This window comes from Microcebus murinus, chromosome 5 (assembly GCF_040939455.1).
Source record: "Microcebus murinus isolate Inina chromosome 5, M.murinus_Inina_mat1.0, whole genome shotgun sequence".
Classification (NCBI taxonomy): domain Eukaryota; kingdom Metazoa; phylum Chordata; class Mammalia; order Primates; family Cheirogaleidae; genus Microcebus; species Microcebus murinus.
In genome coordinates, this window is record NC_134108.1 from 1,915,743 (window position 1) to 1,938,225 (window position 22,483).

At 56.7% G+C, this 22,483-nt stretch overlaps 2 protein-coding genes across 5 annotated transcripts in view; both read left to right on the forward strand.

Annotated features, from left to right (window-relative positions):
- UNC93A (unc-93 homolog A) overlaps positions 1-1,269 on the forward strand; it is a 33,926-nt gene extending 32,657 nt beyond the window's left edge. For all 4 annotated transcript variants that reach the window (XM_076002795.1, XM_076002798.1, XM_076002797.1 and 1 more), the window contains one exon: positions 506-1,269. In XM_076002795.1, the coding sequence (XP_075858910.1) occupies positions 506-771 (266 nt within the window). In that variant the 3' untranslated portion in view covers positions 772-1,269. The remainder of the gene's footprint in view (positions 1-505) is intronic.
- Positions 1,270-3,477: 2,208 nt separating this feature from the next.
- Positions 3,478-15,265, forward strand: TTLL2 (tubulin tyrosine ligase like 2). Its single transcript, XM_076002763.1, has 5 exons — positions 3,478-3,492; positions 4,008-4,102; positions 8,463-8,589; positions 11,247-11,324; positions 13,537-15,265. The coding sequence occupies exons 1-5, from the start codon at positions 3,478-3,480 to the stop codon at positions 15,130-15,132; spliced, it is 1,911 nt and encodes a 636-aa protein (XP_075858878.1). The 3' UTR covers positions 15,133-15,265.
- Positions 15,266-22,483: the final 7,218 nt, after the last annotated feature.

A 22,483-nucleotide genomic window follows, 5' to 3' on the forward strand; every position in this document is an offset into this window, starting at 1 on the left:
ACGGTGTGACACCTTCCACTGCACTGTCACCCTGTCTCTGCAGCTCTCAGTGTGACACCTGCCACTGCACTGTCACCCTGTCTCTGCAGCTCTCAGTGTGACACCTGCCACTGCTCTGTCACCCTGTCTCTGCAGCTCTCACGGTGTGACACCTGTCACTGCTCTGTCACCCTGTCTCTGCAGCTCTCAGTGTGACACCTGCCACTGCACTGTCACCCTGTCTCTGCAGCTCTCAGTGTGACACCTGCCACTGCTCTGTCACCCTGTCTCTGCAGCTCTCAGTGTGACACCTTCCACTGCACTGTCACCCTGTCTCTGCAGCTCTCAGTGTGACACCTGCCACTGCTCTGTCACCCTGTCTCTGCAGCTCTCAGTGTGACACCTGCCACTGCACTGTCACCCTGTCTCTGCAGCTCTCAGTGTGACACCTTCCACTGCACTGTCACCCTGTCTCTGCAGCTCTCAGTGTGACACCTGCCACTGCACTGTCACCCTGTCTCTGCAGCTCTCTTCGGCGTGCTGTTCGAGGAGAACAAGGAGTCCGCCTTTGCCAGCTACCGCCTGTTTGAAGCGCTGGGGTTTGTCATCGCCTTTGGGTACAGCACGTTCCTCTGCGTCTACGTGAAACTCTACATCCTCATCGGGGTCCTGAGTGTCACCATGGTGGCTTACGGCACTGTCGAGTATCTGGAGTCCGAGAACCCGGGCAGACCGCTTGAGCCAACACAGGCGTGCCAAGAAGAGGTGAAAGAAATACAGACAAAAATGTGAGCGCGGCCGTCGTGGGGGACCCACACGGTGTCGCAGAAGCGTTCGGCTGAGGATGCCTCGGGGTGGACAGTCAGTCTTCAGCGCTGCTTCAGCGTGTTTGCCGTCCAGAGACGTTGCGTGATCTCACTTCTCGTGTATTTTCCCACTCTGACGAATTTTTAGCCCATCATCTCACCAAGAGAGGCCAGGAATATCTATGAAGGTGTCAGTCCATTTCATTTTAGATACAAAAGAAAAATATTTAAGGTGCAATCCTACATGAGAATCAGAGACTTACCCGTATTTTTGTTGATGTTTGTAGGAGTCGGAAGGCTACCTGAAATAACGGTAGTCTGACACCGTAATTTTACAAATGGGTAAACTTTTACACTTCTAAGGCCGCACACCTTGCAAACAGGTCTGAACGAGTCCACTCACCGAAAGCCAGGCTAGAGCTGATGTCTCTTGAAACTCACGGAGTCTGAGTTGCTAAATAAATGTGATTATTTTATGGACTTACCTCCCGTCCAAATATTTGTATTCTAAACAGTCGCATGGATCACACACACACACACACACACACACACACACACACACACACACACACCATCACCATCACCATCATCAATAATAAGGTCTTCGGCGTGCCCTAAACCACTGGAAGCCTTTGAGAATAGTTTCAACTGGGGCACACCCTAGTAAGACGGTGCGTGATGACGCTGGGCGTGGAGTGTGTGTGTCACCTGCTGTGTCCCCAGCACAGAGGCCCTTCTCTCCACCAGCACAGGATATTGGGGCGGCTCTGCCCACCCCACCGTCCCTGGGCGCCTCTTTCCTTCCCATGGTGCCGGGTCCCCTGGCAGCTCTCCGGCCAGGTGCTGCTACTTCCTCTCTCCTTGCACCTGAGCCTTCTCCGCCCCTTCCCTCCTGGGTTCCTGCCCCCACGGCTGCTTCTAGCCCCGCTGCGAAGGCAGCTCCGCAGCTACATGTGGGCACTACGTTTACTTTTTTTGTGGGAGCGACACCCACCCTGGAACTGCAGCTCTGTGGCGTCCAGCGGGGCACGAGCAGGTGCCCCAGGTCTGTCACGAGAGGAAAGCGGGCCTCTCGGGAAGGCGGCCGGCGCCGCCGAGCCCTGGGGCGGACGCGGGCCTCGCTGGAGCCGGGGTGGGGAGCGGATACGGACGGGGCCTCTCCCCGGGTCAGCCCAGCGAGGACACGGGCGGTGGCCAGATAAACATGAAATCGCAACCTCCACGGGCTTATGTTTCACGCCTCTCAAACGCCACCCGCCCGAGCCCAGCTTGGCATTTCCCCGCATGCTTGAATCCGCCCTCCGCACCCGTCCCTGACCGCTGGCTGTCTTCCCGTCATCGGGCTGGACTCCCCTCGGTGTGACCATGCATCCCCCCTCCGGTTCTCTGACCAGTGTCCTCTGTCCCATGCACGGAGCCTCGACCACTTCCTACCCCTTCCCTCCCAGGTCTCTCCAGATCTTCCTGCAGGGCTCGTCCCCCCCACCCCACCGCCACCCCTGGGGTCTTCAGGGAGAACAGCTTTGCTGAGGCACAGCACCAATGGCCACAGGCCTCCGTGCAGACCTTTGATGTCCCCCGTCTGAAGATGGCAGTCTCAACTCCAGCCGCCCTGTGGGCTGAATCCTGCCCCTCTACTGTCCACCCGCTCACCAATCTCGCTCTCCAGCGCTTCCCCGAAGTGTCTGGCTCTATCCCAGGTGGGCCCCGAGCCCACGCAGCTTCCGTCTCTGCCCAAATCATGTCCCGGACACAGGGAATGCCACCCCCCTCCTCGAGGTCTGCAGTGACCTCCTGCATAAAGCCAGCGCCGGGTGTCCTCGGGCTGCTGCCGCACGTGGCTTCCCATCTGCTGCCAGTGCCACCCCGTGCAGAGGGGCAGAGGGCCGACCCTTCCCAGTCCCCACGGCACAGAGCTCATGAGTATTTGTGCACACGGCCTCCCTCTCGGTGGCCTGGGACGTCCCTCCGGCTTGCAGGTTTCAGATGTGGTAGGTAAGCGGCGAGGTGCTCCTGGGCGCAAATCGGGGCTGGGACAAGTCTGGTTTGGGACTGACCTTCGGATTCTCAGGGTCAGCATGTCGAACCTGGAATGCTGTAATTTAGTCAGGGACATTCCGGGGCAGCGAGGCCCTGGCAGAACATCCTGGAGACATGGCCCAGGCCTGGTGGCCGAGAGGCGGGGGACCAGCAGGGAAGGACCTCGGAAGTGTGTGTGCACGGCCTGGGGGGCCACTGCAGACGTGTCCAGATCAGAGCGAGGACTGCCAGGGTCCCCAGCCCAGAGGCAGAGGGGAGCGTTAGAAATCTTGATTTTTATTTCATTTTGATTTTTTCATGGAGGTGGGAGGAAGGCTCTCTGGGCTCCTGCGCTAGACATCACCCACCGCCTCAGGTGGCGAGGCTGAGTGTCCCAGGGAGCTGACGGGTGGACCTAGAGGGCTAGTGAGACGGGACAGTGGCCACAGCCGTTGCTGCAGCCCCGAGTCTCTCCCTGGGACTAGGTTTCCCTGCGGAATATTCCGGCCCACGGGTGTCGTGACAGACACTCTAAGCAGGGTGGAGAGGCCCCACCTTGAACTCCAGGCCCAAACACCATCTCGCCCCAGTGTCAGGGCGCAAGGACCTATTTCAGTTTGAGCAGTGGGTGGAGCAGAGCAGGGCCGCACCTCCTCCTGTTCTGAAACGGCCGATGCATTTTCAACAGGTAAGCACTGTTGCCTGTTTTTTGTTTTTTTTGTTTTCTGAGACACAGTCTCACTCTGTTGCCCGAGCTAGAGTGCCGTGGTATCAGCCTAGCTCACAGCAATCTCAGACTCCTGGGCTCAAGTGATCCTCCTGCCTCAGCCTCCCGAGTAGCTGGGACTACAGGCATGCACCACCATGCCTGGCTTTTTATATGTATTTTTAGTTGCCCAGCTAATTTCCTTCCATTTTTAGTAGAGACGGGGTCTTGCTCTTGCTCAGGCTGGTTTCGAGCTCCTGACCTTGAGCAATCTGCCCGCCTCGGCCTCCCAGAGTGCTGGGATCCCAGGCGTGAGCCACCGCGCCCGGCCCTGAGCAATCTCTTCTAACACAGACAGCTCCTCCCTTGCTTGCCCGATGCCCAGGCGGAGAGCTGGTGTGCAGTCTCGCAGGCGTGTGTGTGGGCCTCTGACCTCGAAGGGACAACTCCAAAGTGACCTGATAAACTCTGGATTTATAAACTGCTGCACTGGATAGTCCCGGCCCGGCTGCCGCTACCTGAGCCGGATCCCCTCCCCGGCGGTGCTCACTGCTCGCTGCTCATCGACGGTCCTCGCCAAGCCACCGTCACTGTGCGCTCTCGGGAACGGGCTGGAGGAAGGGCTCAGTCACAGCTCAGTCTGCGAAGTTCACTCCCACGCACGGCTGGGGGGTGACAGTAAATAATTAACACGTGAACATGTCAAACCGGAAAAGAACAATGCCTTGCAGGTGGCATATGGGGAATGACTCATATTCTTGGTTTGCTAACGAGAAAGCCTGCAATGTTTCCCCTGTGCTTCACGTGAGGCAGCCAACATTTCCGGGTCGTGCCGAGCGGGTTTTATATCAGGGACGTGACGCAAGTTGTTGTTCCCGAAGGTTGTGACGCCTGTGACGGAACAGATGACCACAGGCAGCAGACACGGAGCAACAGGGGCCCGCGTGAGCCGGGAGTGACGCCTCCGCGGCACTGAGGTGCCCCCATGTCCCCTTGGGCTCCTGCAGGACCCGTCTGAGCGGCAGGGCGAAGGCACGGCCCTGCGAGATCCAGCCGGCAGGGCGGCCCGGGTGGGCTCTCTGGAGTAAACTTTGCTCAGACAAAATTATTAAGATTAATGTTGGAAACTTGGCCGGGCGCGGTGGCTCACACCTGTGATCCCGGCACTCTGGGAGGCTGAGGCAGGAGGATCACTTGAGCTCAGGAGTTCGGAACCAGCCTGAGCAAGAGCGAGACCCCCATCTCTACTAAAAATAGAAAGAAATTAGCTGGACAACTAAAAGTACATAGAAAAAATTAGCTGGGCATGGTGGCGCACGCCTGTAGTCCCAGCTACTCGGGAGGCTGAGGCAGGAGGATCGCTTGAGCCCAGGAGTCTGAGGTTGCTGTGAGCTAGGCTGATGCCATAGCACTCGAGCCCAGGCAACAGAGCGAGACTCTGTCTCAAAAAAAAAAAAAAAAAGAAAAAGAAAGATTAATGTTGGAAACGCAACTGTTTACATGTGGAAATAAAATATTTTTAGCTCCCACTAGGGCGAAGCACGTCAGAGCCCAGGGAGAAGAGGCACGTGCGGCGGGCACAGGTGGGGTGCAGGTGTGGCTCGCAGCGCCCCGTAGGAAGAGAGGGTCTGGGGCCGAGGCGGGCAGGTGCAGTGAGCCCTCAAGCCTGGGACCCAGGCGGCGGGCAGCCCCCCCTTTGTGAGGACGCAGGCCTCGCGTCGCTAAGCAACCGGGCCTGCAGTCTCCCTGCCCATTTCATCTGGCGAGACCCACAACCCCCTGGAGACGCGGCTGATGAGGCCCTTCCTGCCACCCTCACACTGGGCCAGCCGGGGTCAGTCCAGGGAGCGACACCAGAGCCAGAGCAGGGCGCGTGCTGCCTCCACCCGGGACTCGAGACAGCCGGGAGCGGTGAGTGCGCCCTGTCCCCGCACAGGTGACAGACGCTCCGCCCTTCACGTGGACTTGGGAGGAGCACGGCCCAGGCCTACCTGGTCGTGCGACTGCAACCCGCTTCCCTACCCAAAACACGCGTGTCCTGCCTCCTGCGTGCTAAGGCGCTGGTGACCCGCGAGTACAGGCGGCAGACACAGTTCCCGCGACTGAAGTCACCAAGGGGAGGAGCGTGGCTTAGACGCACCCCCGTAGCGGGCAGAGGGAATTCAGCTGAGCTCACCCAGAACATACCGGACGGGCAGTGTTTTCCGGGAGCTGCGACAGATGCCAGGGTCGTGGGACTGAGCGGGATTGGCTACGGGACTCGGGCAGCTGTAATTCAGGACAGAGTGTGATTTTTCCTGTAAGGTAAGTGTCTCATGGTGGGGACTCCATGGAGGGACCGAGAATCCCACAGCGTGGGGACAGGGAGGGGCTCCGGCGGTCCTGGGTGTCCGCCCAGGCCTTGAGAGAGAGGCGGCTTTGCTCGGGCTCAGGGCGGCACAGGAGGGGCGGGAAGTGGCGGCGAGAGGAGACCAGGCCTTGCAGACGTCCCACCATGGGCAGAAGGTCACGGTGAAGGAAAAGACCACGGCTTCCTGTCCCCGGCCTGCACGGGGCAGAGTCAGCTTCCTCAGCCTGGGACGGCGATGGCATTTGCATTTCACGCCAGCTCTCCGGCAGGGTTTGTGGAAACTGAGTCTCAGGGCAGGGGCTGCGCACTGGACCGGGGCTGGGACCTCAGGGATCTTAAAGCTTTATTGAGAAAGAGAACTTTCCCAATAATTAACACAAAAAGTAGGGCACCGTCTGTGATCTGATAATATCCAGTAATTAGTCTGGGTTCAAAGCAATACAACTTTTATTCAAAAGAAAATTTACTTATGAACTCTTTTAAGTTGACAAACTTAAATAATGGGATAAATTTTTTGTTGTTGTTTTTTTGTTGACACAGAGTCTCACTCTGTTGCCCAGGCTAGAGTGAGTGTCGTGGCGTCAGCCTAGCTCACAGCAACCTCAGACTCCTGGGCTCAAGCAATCCTCCTGCCTCAGCCTCCCCAGTAACTGGGACTACAGGCATGTGCCACCATGCCCGGCTAATTTTTTCTATATATTTTTAGTTGGCCGATTAATTTCTATTTATAGTAGAGACGGGGTCTCGCTCTTGCTCAGGCTGGCTTCAAACTCCTGACCTTGAGCGATCTCTCCGCCTCGGCCTCCCAGAGTGCTAGGGTTACAGCGGTGAGCCACCGCGCCTGTAGAAACAAATTGTGTTTTTATGTATACATTTATACATATACAAATGTATACATATGTATACATTTATTTTAGTGTGAGAAGCATTCTATATTCCATATGAACTGTAAACTATGCATCAGGACAGGGCCCAGTGAGACAGTGACCGTTTCCAAGACGACGCTTGCGGGTGACTGTTCTTCACGAACCAGCTCCACTGACCTGGAAAAATCGCTCCAGGGGCCGACGGCTACTGTTTGTTCCTATCTGATAAAAAAGGGATATTTGCAGCTTGACCGCAGTGGCAGCTATTAATACTAATAGCGAAAAAGTGAATGAAACCACATTTTCACAAGAGACACGTGCAAATGTAGGCTCCCTAGACTAAATCCCCAGTAATTCCAAAGAAAGGCAGAGGAAGTGCTCTTGGGATTAATTTTTGAAGTCCTAAAAGTGTAGGTCTTTTTATATAAAAAGGTACCATTTCATTTCTTTCATTATTTGTGCACCTTAGAGGTAAATGGCAGCATTGCTTATACTCATTGACTGACATTTTCTTAGAGAAATTGCTCATTCGATGTTGGTGGGAACCGATAGCATCTGGTGGTCAGGGTCGCCTAAGAAGGCCCCCCTCCCCCTCACCCCCCAATTGCAAAATGTTTCCTCTCTCAGACCAGCGATGACTGGGATTCACGGCGTTTCACAGTTCAATGCTATAGCTTGATACCGGTTCAGGTGGCAAGTTGCCTGGGCTGTCTGTCCTGGAAGCACTGAATATGCCTATAAAACATAAGCCGTGACCAGACGCGGTGGCTCACGCCTGTAATTCTAGCACTCTGGGAGGCTGAGGTGGGCTGATCGCTCAAGGTCAGGAGTTCGAGACCAGCCTGAGCAAGAGCGAGACCCCGTCTCTACTATAAATAGAAATAAATTAATTGGCCAACTAAAAATCTATAGAAAAAAAATTAGCCAGGCATGGTGGCGCATGCCTGTAGTCCCAGCTACTCGGGAGACTGAGGCAGGAGGATCGCTTGAGCCCAGGAGTCTGAGGTTGCTGTGAGCTAGGCTGATGCCACAGCACTCCAGCTCGGGCAACAGAGTGAGACTCTGTCTCAAAACACACACACACACACACTCTGGGAGGCCGAGGCAGGCAGATTGCTTGAGGTCAGGAGTTCGAAACCAGCCTGATCAAGAGTGTGACCCCATCTCTACTATAAATAGAAAGAAATTAATTGGCCAACTAATATATATATAAAAAAATCAGCCAGGCATGGTGGTGCATGTCTGTAGTCCCAGCTACTCGGGAGGCTGAGGCAGGAGGATCGCTTGAGCCCAGGAGTTTGAGGTTGCTGTGAGCGAGGCTGACGCCACGGCACTCACTCTAGCCTGGGCAACAAAGTGAGTCTCTGTCAAAATAAAATAAAATAAAATAAGCCACGCCGCGGGCCATCCAGTTCTTTTCCAAGCTCCTGTTTGGGAAGGAGACAAGTTTAGAACCGGGAGTTGCTGGCTGCAGAGGCTGCGGGTCTCCGGGGCCAGCCTCCTCCTTGGCCCTGCCCAGCAGGTGGGATGCCCACAGTGACGGAACACATCCTTCTTGGGCCCCGTCCTTCCCGCGGGACCCATGTGCCCAGGAATGTCATCAGGGTGTGAGGAAGGTGCCCCGTCCCCCTTCCTAGACCAGGAGAGTCTGTGTCTGGGGTGAGCCAGACCCAAGACTCACAGCACCCTGCAATTACCGTGACGGCCCAGCAATGCCCAGACTGTGGCTTCTAAAGAGTCGGCAGTCACCGCTCCTCAGATGCCAGTGGCACTCTGATTAAGTCGCTGAGTGAAAGCCAGCGAGAGACAGAGGAGCCCTGTGTGCTGAGAAACCTGTGTGTCCGCAGCATGCAGGGAGGTTCGGTAGGTTTTTATTTGTTCTAGGTTTTTACCGAGTTGAGTTAAACGGTGGTTCAGGATTTAGATGGTGGCTGGTATTTTCCTTCCAGATAAGGATTCTGATGGTAGAGTTTCCAGTGGGTGACATTTCTCAGTGGCCAAGTCCAACACCTGCAGCCCCCCAGACCCTCCTGCAGCCTCCCAGAGCCCTCCTGCAGCCTCCCACCTTCCTGCAGCCCCACAGACCCCTCCTGCTGCCCCCCAGAACCCTCCTGCAGCCCCCAAGACCCGTATTGCAGCCCACCGACCTTCCTGCAGCCCCCAGACCCCTCCTGCAGCCCCCAGACCCCTCCTGCAGCCCCCCCACACCCCTCCTACAGCCCCCAGACCCCTCCTGCAGCCCCAGACCCCTCCTACAGCCCCCCAACACCCCTCCTACAGTCCCTAGACCCCTCCTACAGCCCCCAGACCCCTCCTACAGCCCCCCACACCCCTCCTACAGCCCCCCACACCCCTCCTACAGCCCCCCACACCCCTCCTGCAGCCCCCAGACCCCTCCTGAAACCCCCAGACCCCTCCTGCATCCCCCCTACACCCCTCCTACAGCCCCCCACACCCCTCCTAAGCCCCCCACACCCCTCCTGCAGCCCCCCCACACCCCTCCTGCAGCCCCCCCACACCCCTCCTGCAGCCCCCCCCACACCTCTCCTGCAGCCCCCCCCACACCCCTCCTGCAGCCCCCCCACACCTCTCCTGCAGCCCCCCACACCCCTCCTGCAGCCCCCCCACACCTCTCCTGCAGCCCCCCCCACACCCCTCCTGCAGCCCCCCCACACCCCTCCTGCAGCCCCCCACACCCCTCCTGCAGCCCCCCCCACACCCCTCCTGCAGCCCCCCCCCACACCCCTCCTGCAGCCCACGCCTGGAGAATGGAGGAAGCATTTGGAGTGCAAGTTGGAGACGTGATGTTACTAATATAACTCTGTATCTCTATTGTTTTTGAGTCACAGTTTGGTGGTTTACATATTGTGAATTAAATGACACCTGGACCTACCTCAGTCATGACAGGTCAGGGTGACGCCCAGAGAGGCTGAGAAGTACAGCTCCAAGGAAGGTTTTCTAAATTCGGAGAGGATATATATATATATATATATATATTTTTTTTTTTTTTTTTTGAGACAGAGTCTCACTTGTTGCCCAGGCTAGAGTGAGTGCCGTGGCGTCAGCCTAGCTCACAGCAACCTCCAACTCCTGGGCTCAAGTAATCCTTCTGCCTCAGCTTCCCGAGTAGCTGGGACTACAGGCATGCGCCACCATGCCCGGCTAATTTTATATATATATATGTGTGTGTATATATATATATATATATATATATATATATATATATTAGTTGGCCAATTAATTTCTTTCTATTTATAGTAGAGACGGGGTCTCGCTCTTGCTCAGGCTGGTTTCGAACTCCTGACCTCAAGCAATCCTCCCGCCTCAGCCTCCCAGAGTGCTAGGATTACCGGTGTGAGCCACCGCGCCCGGCCCGGAGAGGATATTTAAAGACTTCTTTCCAGAATAGAGTGTGTAGGTCCCGTCAGCTCCTGTGATTGGCCTGCTCCATCTGGGCAATGGGTGAAGAGTGAGGTGTTCAAATGACAGTTGCCTAGCCTCTGCCCTTGCTCCAACTCCTGGGCTCAAGCGATCCTCCTGCCTCAGCCTCCCAGGTAGCTCGGACTACAGGTGCTCGCCACGACGCCTGGCTAATTTTTTCTATTTTCAGGAGAGACGGGGTCTTACTCTTGGTCAGGCTGGTCTTGAGCTCTTGGCCTCAAGGGATCCTCCCGCCTCGGCCTCCCAGAGTGCTGGATTATAGGTGTGAGCCACCGCGCCCGGCCCACACACTTTTCTTAATCAGTTTGCTGCTGTTGGCATCTCCAAGCCTGCAAAAGGCAGGAGACAAGAAGTTTGAGGGAGCTCCAAAAGAACTCTGTCGAGAAGAAAGCGTTCTTAATTCTGCGTCTGGCCTCTGGATGACACTCCAGCGCGGCGGCCGGACCTCCCGGCTCTGCGGCAGGCGGGGACGGGTCTGCAGACCCGCGCTGCGAGCACAGCCCACGCCTGTTCCCGCCACCGCCGGCCCACGCCCACACGGCCTCCTCCCCACGCTGGCCTGTGGGGCGGGGGCTGGGGTCCCACAGGCTTTAGGAGGGTGCTGTGATGAAGCAAGTTTGGGAAACATGACATATTTCTTAGAGGAAGGAAAGACACATTTTCAACTTTTTAAGTCCAGGGACCACAATTATTTGACTCTGGACCTCTCCATACATGCCACACACAACACACACACAACATGCATACAACAGGCAAAACACACAATATATGTAATACAATACACAATGCACATCACATGCAACATATAGAATACACACAACATACAACACACACACAACACACATACCACATACATGCCACATACACACACAACATACAACATGAACAGCACACCCTCACACACGCATACACTCTGCTTGGAATACTCGTTAGTACCACCGGACACAGTGTGAAAACATCCCTGCAAATTGCGACGATGGGGTCTTTAATAACTGCGCCAGGTCTACGTTCTGCCTGTCCCGGAAGAGGCGAGGGCGTGGGAAGCGCACACTCACCTGGGGACGCTGCTGTGTTCACAGACCTCGAGCAGCGGCGCGCTAGCCTGGGCCCTCAGCGTCACCGCAGCGGCAGACCCCTCCCAGCAGCCGGCTCCAGAGGTAGGGACGCCATAACCGGAAGCGAGTTGTCTCCACCCACCCAGGACTCCTCCCAGTTTCAAAGATGGAGAAAAAGGTGGGTGAGCCGGACAGATGATCCTTCCTTCCTTCCTCTCTCCCTCCCTCTCTTCCTTCCTTCCTTCCTTCCATCCTTCCTTCCTTCCCACCTCCCTTCCTTTCTTCCTCTCTCCCTCCCTCCCTTCCTCCCTCCCTCCCTTCCTTCCTTCCTTCCCACCTCCCTTCCTTCCTTCCTTCCTTCCTTCCTTCCTTCCTTCTTTCTTTCCTTCCTTCCTTCCTTCCTTCCCACCTCCCTTCCTTCCTTCCTTCCTTCCTTCCTTCTTTCTTTCCTTCCTTCCTTCCTTCCTTCCCACCTTCCTTCCTTCCTTCCTTCCTTCCTTCCTTCCTCCCTTTCTTCCTTCCCTCCTCCCTTCCTCCCTTCCCTCCTCCCTTCCTTCCTTCCCTCTTCCCTTCCTCCCTTTCTTCCTTCCCTCCTCCCTTCCTCCCTTCCCTCTTCCCTTCCTCCCTTTTTTCCTTCCCTCCTCCCTTCCTTCCCTCCTCCCTTCCTCCCTTCCCTCTTCCCTCCTCCCTTCCTTCCCTCCTCCCTTCCTTCCTCCCTTCCTTCCTTCCTTCCCCCCTCCCTTCCTTCCCTCCCTCCTCCCTTCCTTCCATATTTCTTTCCTTCCTTCCTCCCTCCACTCCCTCCCTCCCTTCCTTCCCTCCTCCCTTCCTTCCTTCCTCCCTTCCTTCCTTCCTTCCCCCCTCCCTTCCTTCCCTCCCTCCTCCCTTCCTTCCATATTTCTTTCCTTCCTTCCTCCCTCCACTCCCTCCCTCCCTTCCTTCCCTCCCTCCCTCCTTCCTTATAAAAGCATCACTGAAAATACGGCATCTGTCAAAATCTACTCCTTCCGCCTCGATCAGAAACACTCAAACACTACAGAATTTCCACCAAGTAACTTGTTCATATAATTATGTGATAAATTGTGCAGGAACAACACAAATCGTAATGGCCTTAACTTGGAATTCTTGATGTGCACATTGTCTCATCAGAATGCCCACATTTTCACCAAGTAGGTCCTGCTGAAGCATCATGCTTCATCATCAGTTACCAAGTTCTCAAAAACTATCCTGTTTTCCTTCTGTGAAGTTCAGCAGAATGATACCAATCTTCATTTTCTGTTTATTTCTCAAAATGTGAGGCTGAATAGTCACATTATTGTTTTCGCAAAATGGGTGTTTACGAATTCAAGTTTCTCTTCTCAACCACTTTTCTCACAAACTACCACTCATCTGACTGCCCCGGGCCTCTGCCCACCGGCAGGCGTCCAGGGGGCCAGGCGTGGTCAGAGGGGACACTTGGAGAGCCACCCTAGTCATCTGGCCTGTTTTCCTTAAACTTCTCCGGCCAATGAAACTCTTACTGATCATGTAATATCATCACGTCAAGCTTCTTTTAACATACTCAATTTAACTACAAAAAAATTAACATTTCCTTTTTCGCTCTTAATAATGCTCACTTTATGGGGCAACAGGGTTTACAGAGCTGCAGGTCTACAGGGCCCCTTAGTCTGCGGAGGTTTTGGTGGTGGTGAATCGCAAACATTTTTAACACATCACTAAAAGAAGGTAACATGCGAGTAGGCTCCGAGCACGGAGGAAAGGCGTGGGCGGGAAGAGCGGAGCTGTTCTTGCAGAGGTAGCAGCAGTGGGCCTGCTGTGAGGACAGGTGGGCATCTAGCCAGACAGTGTGACCGCAGGGAAGCCACGGACAGCCGGCGTGGCAGTGCCAGCTCTTTAATATGAAATACCTACTTGATTATGATGTCTTGGCCAACTCCTGTTTTTTTTTTTTTTTTTTTTTTGGAGTCAGAGTCTCACTCTGTTTCCCGGGCTAGAGTGCCATGGTGGCAGGCCAGCTCACAGCGACCTCAAACTCCTGGGCTCAAGGGATCCTCCAGCCTCAGCCTCCCGAGTAGCTGGGACTACAGGCATGCGCCACCATGCCCGGCTAATTTTTTTTTCTATATTTTTTTAGTTGGCCACTTAATTTCTTTCTCTTTATAGTAGGGACGGGGTCTCCCTCTTCTTGTTCAGTCTGGTTTAGAACTCCTGACCTCGAGCGATCCTCCCGCCTCGGCCTCCCAGAGTGCTGGGATGACAGGCGTGAGCCGCCGCGCCCGGCCAACTCCTCTGTTCTTTGATTTCCAATCTTTAGGAACGAAGGCCTTATTTGACGGCGGAAGAGGAGCGGGCGGGGGCCGCGCTGAAGCCCCTGGTGTTCCGCGTGGACAACACCACCCCCGCGGTGGTGCAGAGCGTCCTCCTGGAGCGCGGCTGGGACCGCTTCGACGCGCGCCAGCAGAGCGCGGAGGGCTGGAACCTCTACTGGAGGACGCCCGCGTTCCGCATGGCGCAGCACGCCAACCTGAAGCCCTGGCAGCGGCTGAACCACCACCCGGGGACCACCCAGCTCACCAGGAAGGACCACCTGGCCAGGCACCTCACCTACATGCGGCGGCTGTACGGGCCCTCGCTCTACGCCTTCAGCCCCCTGACCTTCGTGCTGCCCGCCGACTACGCCAAGTTCGTGGCCGAGTACTTCCGCGAGCAGCAGGCGCAGGGCGGCCGGCACGGCTGCTGGATCGGCAAGCCGGCCGCCCTGTCCCGCGGCCGCGGCATCGTCATCTTCCGCGAGCTCAAGGACCTCACCTTGGACCGCGCCTGCGTGGTGCAGAAGTACATCTGCAACCCGCTGCTGGTCGGCAGGTACAAGTGCGACCTGCGCATCTACGTGTGCGTCACCGGCTTCCGGCCGCTGACCATCTACGTCTACCAGGAGGGCCTGGTGCGCTTCGCCACCGAGAAGTTCGACCTGGGCCACCTGGAGAACGACTACGCCCACCTGACCAACTGCAGCGTCAACAGGTCCGGGCCCTCCTACGGCAAGGTCAAGGAGGTGGTCGGCCACGGCTGCAAGTGGACGCTCAGCAGGTTCTTCTCCTACCTGCGCAGCGGGGACGTGGACGACCTGCTGCTGCGGCAGCAGATCCACTGCGTGGTCATCCTCACGGTCCTGGCCATCGCGCCCTCCGTGCCCTCCGCCGCCAACTGCTTCGAGCTCTTCGGCTTCGACATTCTGCTGGACGACACGCTGAAGCCGTGGCTCCTGGAGGTCAACTACAGCCCGGGCCTGTCCTTGGACTGCTCGGCGGACGTGTCCGTGAAGAGGAAGCTCGTCCACGACATCATCGAGCTGGTCTGCGTGAACGGGCTGCGGGACGCGGAGGGGGGAGGCGGCGGGGCGGCGGCGGGGGCGGCGGAGGGGGCGTCCGGTGCGCCCAGTGCGGAGGGTGACGCGGGCGGGCTGGGCGTGGCCTGCGACGGCCCTCCTCCCTGCGAGTCTCCGCTGCAGGTGGAGAGGCCGCACAGCGCCGGCGGCTGCGCGCCGGGGAAGGCCGGGCGGCCGGGTCCCGACGGCGCGCGCGCATCCTCGGCGCAGGGGCCGCGTCCGCGCCCGCACACGGCGGGGCCGCCTGCAGCCAAGCCCAGGCCGCAGAGCAGGCAGCCGCCGCCCGCGGAGTTCGCGCCCTGCCTGTCCCTCGCGCCGGCGCGCACCTGCCAGACCGAGACCTCCCCCCGCGTGCTCCCGGACCCCCAGGCGGGCAACTTCGTCCTCGTTTTTCCTTTCAACGAGGCGACCCTTGGCGCCTCCAGGAACGGACTGAACGTCAAGAGGATAATCCAGGAGCTGCAGAAACTGACGAGCAAGCAGCGGTCCCAGGTGGCGAAAAGTAAAACCAAGAGAAAGTGACGTGAGGTTTTTTAAACCTAGGGTTCCTGTCCCAGAGAAAGCAATAGTCCGAGTCCCGGGGTCCCTGGGACCAGTGGCGTGGCTGTGTGTGCAACAACAGCACCTCTGGCAACACAGCGCGCCCCGTCGCGATTAAATCACACCATGTCACCGGTTCACTCGCTCAGGTCTCTTGAAAGATGCCACCAAGCCTCGTACCCGTATTTGGAAATGCTTTACTACAGTGACGCTGTGCATTTATTTAAATATGAGAACAAGATTATTATCACGCGTTTAAGGACTCCTAGGCAAAAATAGCACAAAAAAACGCCAGGAGTTAACTTTTTTGCTTCCCCCCCCCCAAATCAACCATATTTTGTCAAAATTATTTTGTTAACGTAAAGATCAATCATTCAGGGTGAGATGAGTCACTGAACAGCCCAGATGACTCTGCTGCTTACGGAGCCTGGGCCCCAAATCAGACCTTGGACCAAGCAGCTCCCCGGGGCCCCCTCCTGGCTGGCCGGTCACTGCCCGAGCCGTCCCAGCGTGGGCCGGCGGGACCTTCCCGACCCAGGCAGGTCACCGTGCCTGCCAGATCACAAAGGCCTCTGAGGAGCCCTAAGACACGCAGGTCCGGGCGGGCGCTAGGAAACGCTGTGCGCAGTCCGGGCAGCGGGACAGCGAAGGCGCAGGCTGGGTGGTTCTGCTCCTGTGCACAAGTCCGGGCTGGCGGATCCAGGGGGGCAGGTGGGTGGTTCCCGGGGCGAGGGGATGACCGCGGACCAGCGGGCGGCTTGCTTTTGGGGCGACGAGAGTGTTCTGTTGCTGTGCAGCGGTGACCGTTACCTAACGTCGCAAGTGGGCCAAAGGTCCCCGACGGCACCTTCTATGTGCATTTTGCCACGATGAAAAATAAGACGAAAAAGAAAGCGGGGGTCACGCACAGGCTTGTCTCCCGGCGGCTCCTGGGGCGGGGGTGGCTCTCAGCCCACAGCTGGGGGGTTGGAGCCCTTCACAAGGCCACCTCCAGGGCCACCGTGGGACCCAGGCCAGTGGCTCAGCGGCTCAGCGGCTCAGCGGCTCAGCGGCAGGGGCATGGCTGGCCAGGCCTCCTCCGGGCCTCTGGTGGGCAGAACTGTCCCCTGCAGACAGGAGGGCCAGGCTGACACCCAGGCCGTGTCCTCGTTTCCTCTGCAGGACAGGCTGGCACGCCAGCCCCAGGGACGAGGACAAACGAGCCTCCTGGTGGGACACTGGCCGGGCAGAGCGGCTCCCCACGGCCGCAGGCGGGCCAGGCCTCGAGGTCAGGATCTGTGGGGCGACCGATGGGACCCTTTGTCAAGGGTCCACAGTTCCAGTTAGACAGAAGAAGGAAGGCCCAAAAGGTCGTTGACAATGATACGTTGTATATTTCAAAATTGCTAAAAGAATGTTCTCACCACAAAAAACGCAGTTTGTGAAGTAAGGGATCCGTTAATTACCTTGATTCAATGGTTCCACAATGCAAATATATATTAAAACATTACATTGTATCTCACAAATATATACAATTATTATCTGTCAATTAAAACCCTTTTTTATAAGACAGGCAAGAGGCCGTGCGCCGTGGCTCCCGCCTGTAATCCCAGCACTTTGGGAGGCCGGGCAGGACCATCACTTGAGACCAGGAGGTTAAGGCCACAATGAAGCGACTCGTGGAGCCTCCAGCTCCAGTGAGCTGTGATGACGCCACTGCACTCCAGCCCAGGCAGCAGAGTAAGACGTTGTCTCGAAAATAGATAAATAGAAATAAAAGAGGAGCAAGACTAAACTATCATGAACAGGGCTGCACCGTGGGCAGTGACTGTCATCAATAGTCAGATAACAACTGGCTGTGGCTGGAGGGCTCCTGGAGGGCTCGTGGAGGGGCTCGTGGAGGGCTCGTGGAGGGCTCGTGGAGGGCTCGTGGAGGGCTCGTGGAAGGCTCGTGGAGGGCTCGTGGGGGGCTCGTGGAGGGGTTGTGGAGGGGCTCGTGGAGGGCTCGTGGAGGGGCTCGTGGAGGGCTCGTGGAAGGCTCGTGGAGGGCTCGTGGGGGGCTCGTGGAGGGGTTGTGGAGGGGCTCGTGGAGGGGCTCGTGGAGGGGCTCGTGGAGGGCTCGTGGAGGGGCTCGTGGAGGGGCTCGTGGAGGGGCTCGTGGAGGGGCTCGTGGAGGGCTTGTGGAGGGGCTCGTGGAGGGCTCGTGGAGGGGTTGTGGAGGGGCTCGTGGAGGGGCTCGTGGAGGGGCTCGTGGAGGGGCTCGTGGAGGGGTTGTGGAGGGGCTCGTGGAGGGGCTCGTGGAGGGGCTCGTGGAGGGCTCGTGGAGGGCTCGTGGAGGGGCTCGTGGGGGGCTCGTGGAGAGGTTGTGGAGGGGCTCGTGGAGGGGCTCGTGGAGGGGCTCGTGGGGGGCTCGTGGGGGGCTCGTGGAGGGCTCGTGGAGGGGCTCGTGGAGGGGCTCGTGGAGGGGCTCGTGGAAGGGCTCGTGGAGGGGTTGTGGAGGGGCTCGTGGAGGGGCTCGCGGAGGGCTCGCGGAGGGCTCGTGGAGGGGCTCGTGGGGGGCTCGTGGAGAGGTTGTGGAGGGGCTCGTGGAGGGGCTCGTGGAGGGCTCGTGGAGGGGCTCGTGGGGGGCTCGTGGGGGGCTCGTGGAGGGCTCGTGGAGGGGCTCGTGGAGGGGCTCGTGGAGGGGCTCGTGGAAGGGCTCGTGGAGGGGTTGTGGAGGGGCTCGTGGAGGGGCTCGTGGAGGGCTCGTGGAGGGGCTCATGGAGGGCTCGTGGAGGGGCTCGTGGAGGGGCAGCTGTGGTGATAACGAGCTCAATAAGAAGTTGAAAAGAGACCTTGTGTACCTTTTCCCCGGGGGGCATTGTCGGCGCAGTTCTTACCTTTCCGTGAAAAAAATACTCACCTTGGATCAGTTCCAAATCCCCGTCCCTGAACTTGGTCATGAATAATGAACAGTGTTATGATTTGTTTTTTAAAAGATCACGTCATGCGTTCACAGTCAGTCTAGAGCAGGCGTCCTCAAACTATGGCCCGCGGGCCACATGCGGGCCACATGTGGGCCACCTAGCACATTTATCCCGCCCTCCAGGTGTTTCTTTTTTTTTTTTTTTTTTTTTTTTGAGACAGAGTCTCACTTTGTTGCCCAGGCTAGAGTGAGTGCCGTGGCGTCAGCCTAGCTCACAGCAACCTCAGTCTCCTGGGCTCAAGCGATCCTCCTGCCTCAGCCTCCCGAGTAGCTGGGACTACAGGCATGCGCCACCACGCCCGGCTAATTTTTTCTATATATATTAGTTGGCCAATTAAGTTCCTTCTATTTATAGTAGAGACGGGGTCTCGCTCTTGCTCAGGCTGGTTTCCAACTCCTGACCTCAAGCAATCCTCCCGCCTCGGCCTCCCAGAGTGCTAGGATTACAGGCGTGAGCCACCGCGCCCGGCCCCTCCAGGTGTTTTCGCCGCCGCTGCCTGTCCTGCTTAGCAGCCGAGTCGTCCTGGGCCCACAGTGCGCACTCTCCAATGGTCTGAGGGACAGTGAACTGGCCCCCTGTTTAAAAAGTTTGAGGACCCCTGGTCTAGGTAATCCGGTATCAGTGGATTTGGTAAGCCTGCAATCCCAGGCCATAGAAATTGAGGTGATTACTGTGTAAAAATTATCCTTGGTACATTTTTTTGCCTTCCGTCCCATTCTTTTGATCCATATGTTGCTCTAGTCTGTTCCAAAGATTTATTGATTTCAATTAACAGTCAGAAAATATGTCATTTCTTATGCATAACGCTGGGCTAGGAATGTCCAGTAACATCAAATACTAGGATGTCTTTGTCTTTAAATTGAAAATATTACTCATGCAAAGATTAGCAAAAGAAAAAACACTGACAGAAATTATCTCAAGATCTGGAGAGTCGATATATGTGCATGTAAGAATTCTAAATGGCAAATGTGTTTTTTGTGCATTATGTCACACTGTTACTCCTAACCATAGCTCAGAAATACAGGAGTTAATTCAACTGAGAAAACACACAGGGAAATGAAAGCTGGTGCTTGGCCTCTGAACACTTCTTCCAAAATCCACCAAACAAGACTAGGTGAGGGGCGCCCCCTGCTGGTCACATAGCCGTCCTATTTGCGGTTTGAGCTGAGATTGCTCACCTGCCTGCCTACTCCCAAACCAACCAGGTACGTGATGACACAAGGTTGCGTTCAGCTCAGCATTCGCAGGATGAATTCTTGACCGACGATAAATCTCCAGGAAGGTCTAGGGAACCGGTTGTCTCTCACAAGTGAAAAGCACTACGAATTTTTTAAATGTTCCACATAAGAAAATCATAAAATAAATTGTGATAATTTTAGGAGTTTGTGCTATAAAAAGACACAAATAAACAGAGAATTTTAGCATTTCCAACACAAAACACACAGGAAATGGATTCAGCACGAGAGATAAGAAGAGGTACTAACAGTAATAAAGTCTTGGAGAACGTGGGGTGAGGTCGGGGTGCCGAGGACGTGGGGCAGACGGGGGGTCTCCTTGCAGAGAGGGAGGGTCACACGGGCCGAGGACAAAGTGGGCTGCCCTGTTCTTGTACGCACACCCCTGAGGCTTCCCTAAGATGGAGATATTGATTCATCCACACACTTATTCAGCCAATGAGGGACGTCGCCTGCTTCTCACAGACCTGCCAGTGGCGAAGGTGAGACCAGGCGTTTCTCCTTCCCATGACAAGCCTGTATAGCCACGGCACAAAAGACAACGAACACTAAATGAGTCAGGCTGTTGCTGCAAGCCGCATCCCCTGTGGTTCATTCAGGGGCTTTATCTGCCTGTGAGAGCGTAAATCTGCCTTTGTTGGCCGGAGTTTACTCGACACAGCAAGAATGAGGAAGGCGTGGATGTCTTGCAAGGCCGGACCGAGACTCGCAGCCGAGAGGGGCTGCCCTTTTGTTCGCCGGACCCCCACCCCCAGTGAGGGGCCCATCTCCCCACCAGGTGTTTATTATTACTGCGGGGAGTGAGCCGGTGAGAAGACATGAGCCCTCCCTCCGCCGGGAGCAGCAGTCACTGAGACACACCGTGCGCCTTTATAAAGGCGCTGCTTCTACGTGGTGGCATATGAGGAGGGCTGAGTTTAGAGTGAAGGAAGAGGAGCGGGGAGGAGAGAGAAAATCAGCTGTAAAGACACTGTGGGACAATTGGTGGCTCTCGCCTGTCATCCCAGCACTCTGGGAGGCCGAGGCGGGCGGATTGCTCGAGGTCAGGAGTTCAAAACCAGCCTGAGCAAGAGCGAGACCCCATCTCGACTATAAATAGAAAGAAATTAATTGGCCAACTAATATATGTAGAAAAAATTACCTGGCATGGTGGTGCATGCCTGTAGTCCTAGCTACTCGGGAGGCTGAGGCAGGAGGATCGCTTGAGCCCAGGAGTCTGAGGTTGCTGTGAGCTAGGCTGACGCCACGGCACTCACTCTAACCTGGGCAACGGTGAGACTCTGTCTCAAAAAAAAATTTAAAAAAAAAAGACATTGTGGGACAATCGGAGAAGCGAGTGTGGACTGTACATTAAACAGTTACGTTGCATCAATTGACATTTCCGGAGCATGGGGTTCGCGTGACGGCTTTATGGGAGACTGTCGTTGTCCTCGGGTCACACACTGGGGGCACTCAGGGTGGAGGAGCTGTGACGTCTGGAGTTATCCCTCAAAGGGTTTTTAGAAATACACACACAGATGCACCGTGAACCCACGTGGGGGGGGCCCAGGTGGCCGGGGGAAGGTCCCTGGCTGGGTGTGGTGTGATCGTTCTCGGTCTTCTCTGTGGCTTTGAAACATTTCAGGGTAAAAGGCTGGAGGTGACCAGCGTTGACACTGGCTTTGTAAAGACTGAAACAACTACAATAAAAAAAAGCAGAGGGGTCTCTGTGGGGAGGGAGCTGCTGTTTTACTACGAATCCTGCAGAACCTCTGGGCTTTTCATGTGCACTTATAACCTGATAAAAAGGAAACATTAAAAACCATAGTAGCTCAGACTTCAAATGTGCTTGTTGTGATAAAAAAACATAAATGAGAAGGTTCCTCTTACATCCACTGTGAGAGCATGCCCACCAGAGAAAGAACTGGGAAAGGCCCAACAGGCGTGCCCCGCGGTCCACTCCGGGCTGCGGAGCTCGCCACGCTGAGAACTTGCGGGCAGGTTTAAAGCGCGGCATGTTCAGGGGCCGCACGGCAGGTGTGCCCCCGGCTCTCCGCGCCCTGGCGGACGCGCTGGAGACTCCGGCGGAGCTGGGCACAGAGCTCGGCGACAACAGCAGCACCTGCGCGGCGGTCAGCGTGGCCCCTGAGGCGGGGGCTGCTTCTCGGGGTCTCGGAATCTTTTCTGGGGGGCCAGACGGTGCTGGTGCTGCGGAGCGCGGCCCAAGGGGGACGGCGAGCTGAAGGAAGAAGAGCGCTTCCCGCCAGAGGGCCGTAGGGCAGAGCCTGGGCCGCCGGGACAAGGCGCGGGCGGGTGGACGGTGGTGTGGGCAGGTGCGGTGGTGCCAATGGTGGGTGAATGCGGGGATGAGGCGGATTCACAGCAGTGAGGACAGAGGTGAGGTCAGCTCGTGGTGGAGCCCCGGGGACGGCAAACCAGCAGCGGGTCAGGTGCATAGACGCCACTAGAGGCTGGGCCACGAGCCCAGGCAGGCTCTGCGTGTCCAGCCTGTGTCTCCAGTGACCCAAACTCCCGCACACAGAACATCTGCAAACACTTGTTGGCGAATGACGAATCCAATCACCCTCACCTGTGGTCCGCCCACCCCATCTCCGTCCTCACCTCTGGTTCCAGGCAGCCGCCGGGCAGCCCTCCCGGAGCTGCACCCTTGCTGTCCACGTGACCAGGCCACGGCCTTCCCCAGAGAGCTGGTCGCATGTGAGAGCCCCTGGGACCGCCCTGCTGGGGAAAGGCCACAAAATGGCAACACCATCCCCCGCCCCGGAGCAGTCGCCTGCTGGGAAGGTTCCGCGTGGACCCAAACGTGCAGCGTGGGAGGGCCCCTGTGTCGCTAAGGAAGTCTGAGAAATCTTCAACAAACAAACGGAGTGCGATTTGCTCTGCGGTTCCCGCGAAAACACGAATTCTACAGCAACACTGTGCATTTGCTCGGGTTTTATTTCCTCCTGAGTGAATAGAATTTCAAAGGGCTTTAAAGGAAATGACCAATCCTAGCACTCTGGGAGGCCGAGGCAGGCAGATCGCTCGAGGTCAGGAGCTCGAAACCAGCCTGAGCAAGAGCGAGACCCCCGTTTCTACTATAAATAGAAAGAAATTGGCCAACTAATATCTATAGAAAAAATTAGCCAGGCATGGTGGTGCATGCCTGTAGTC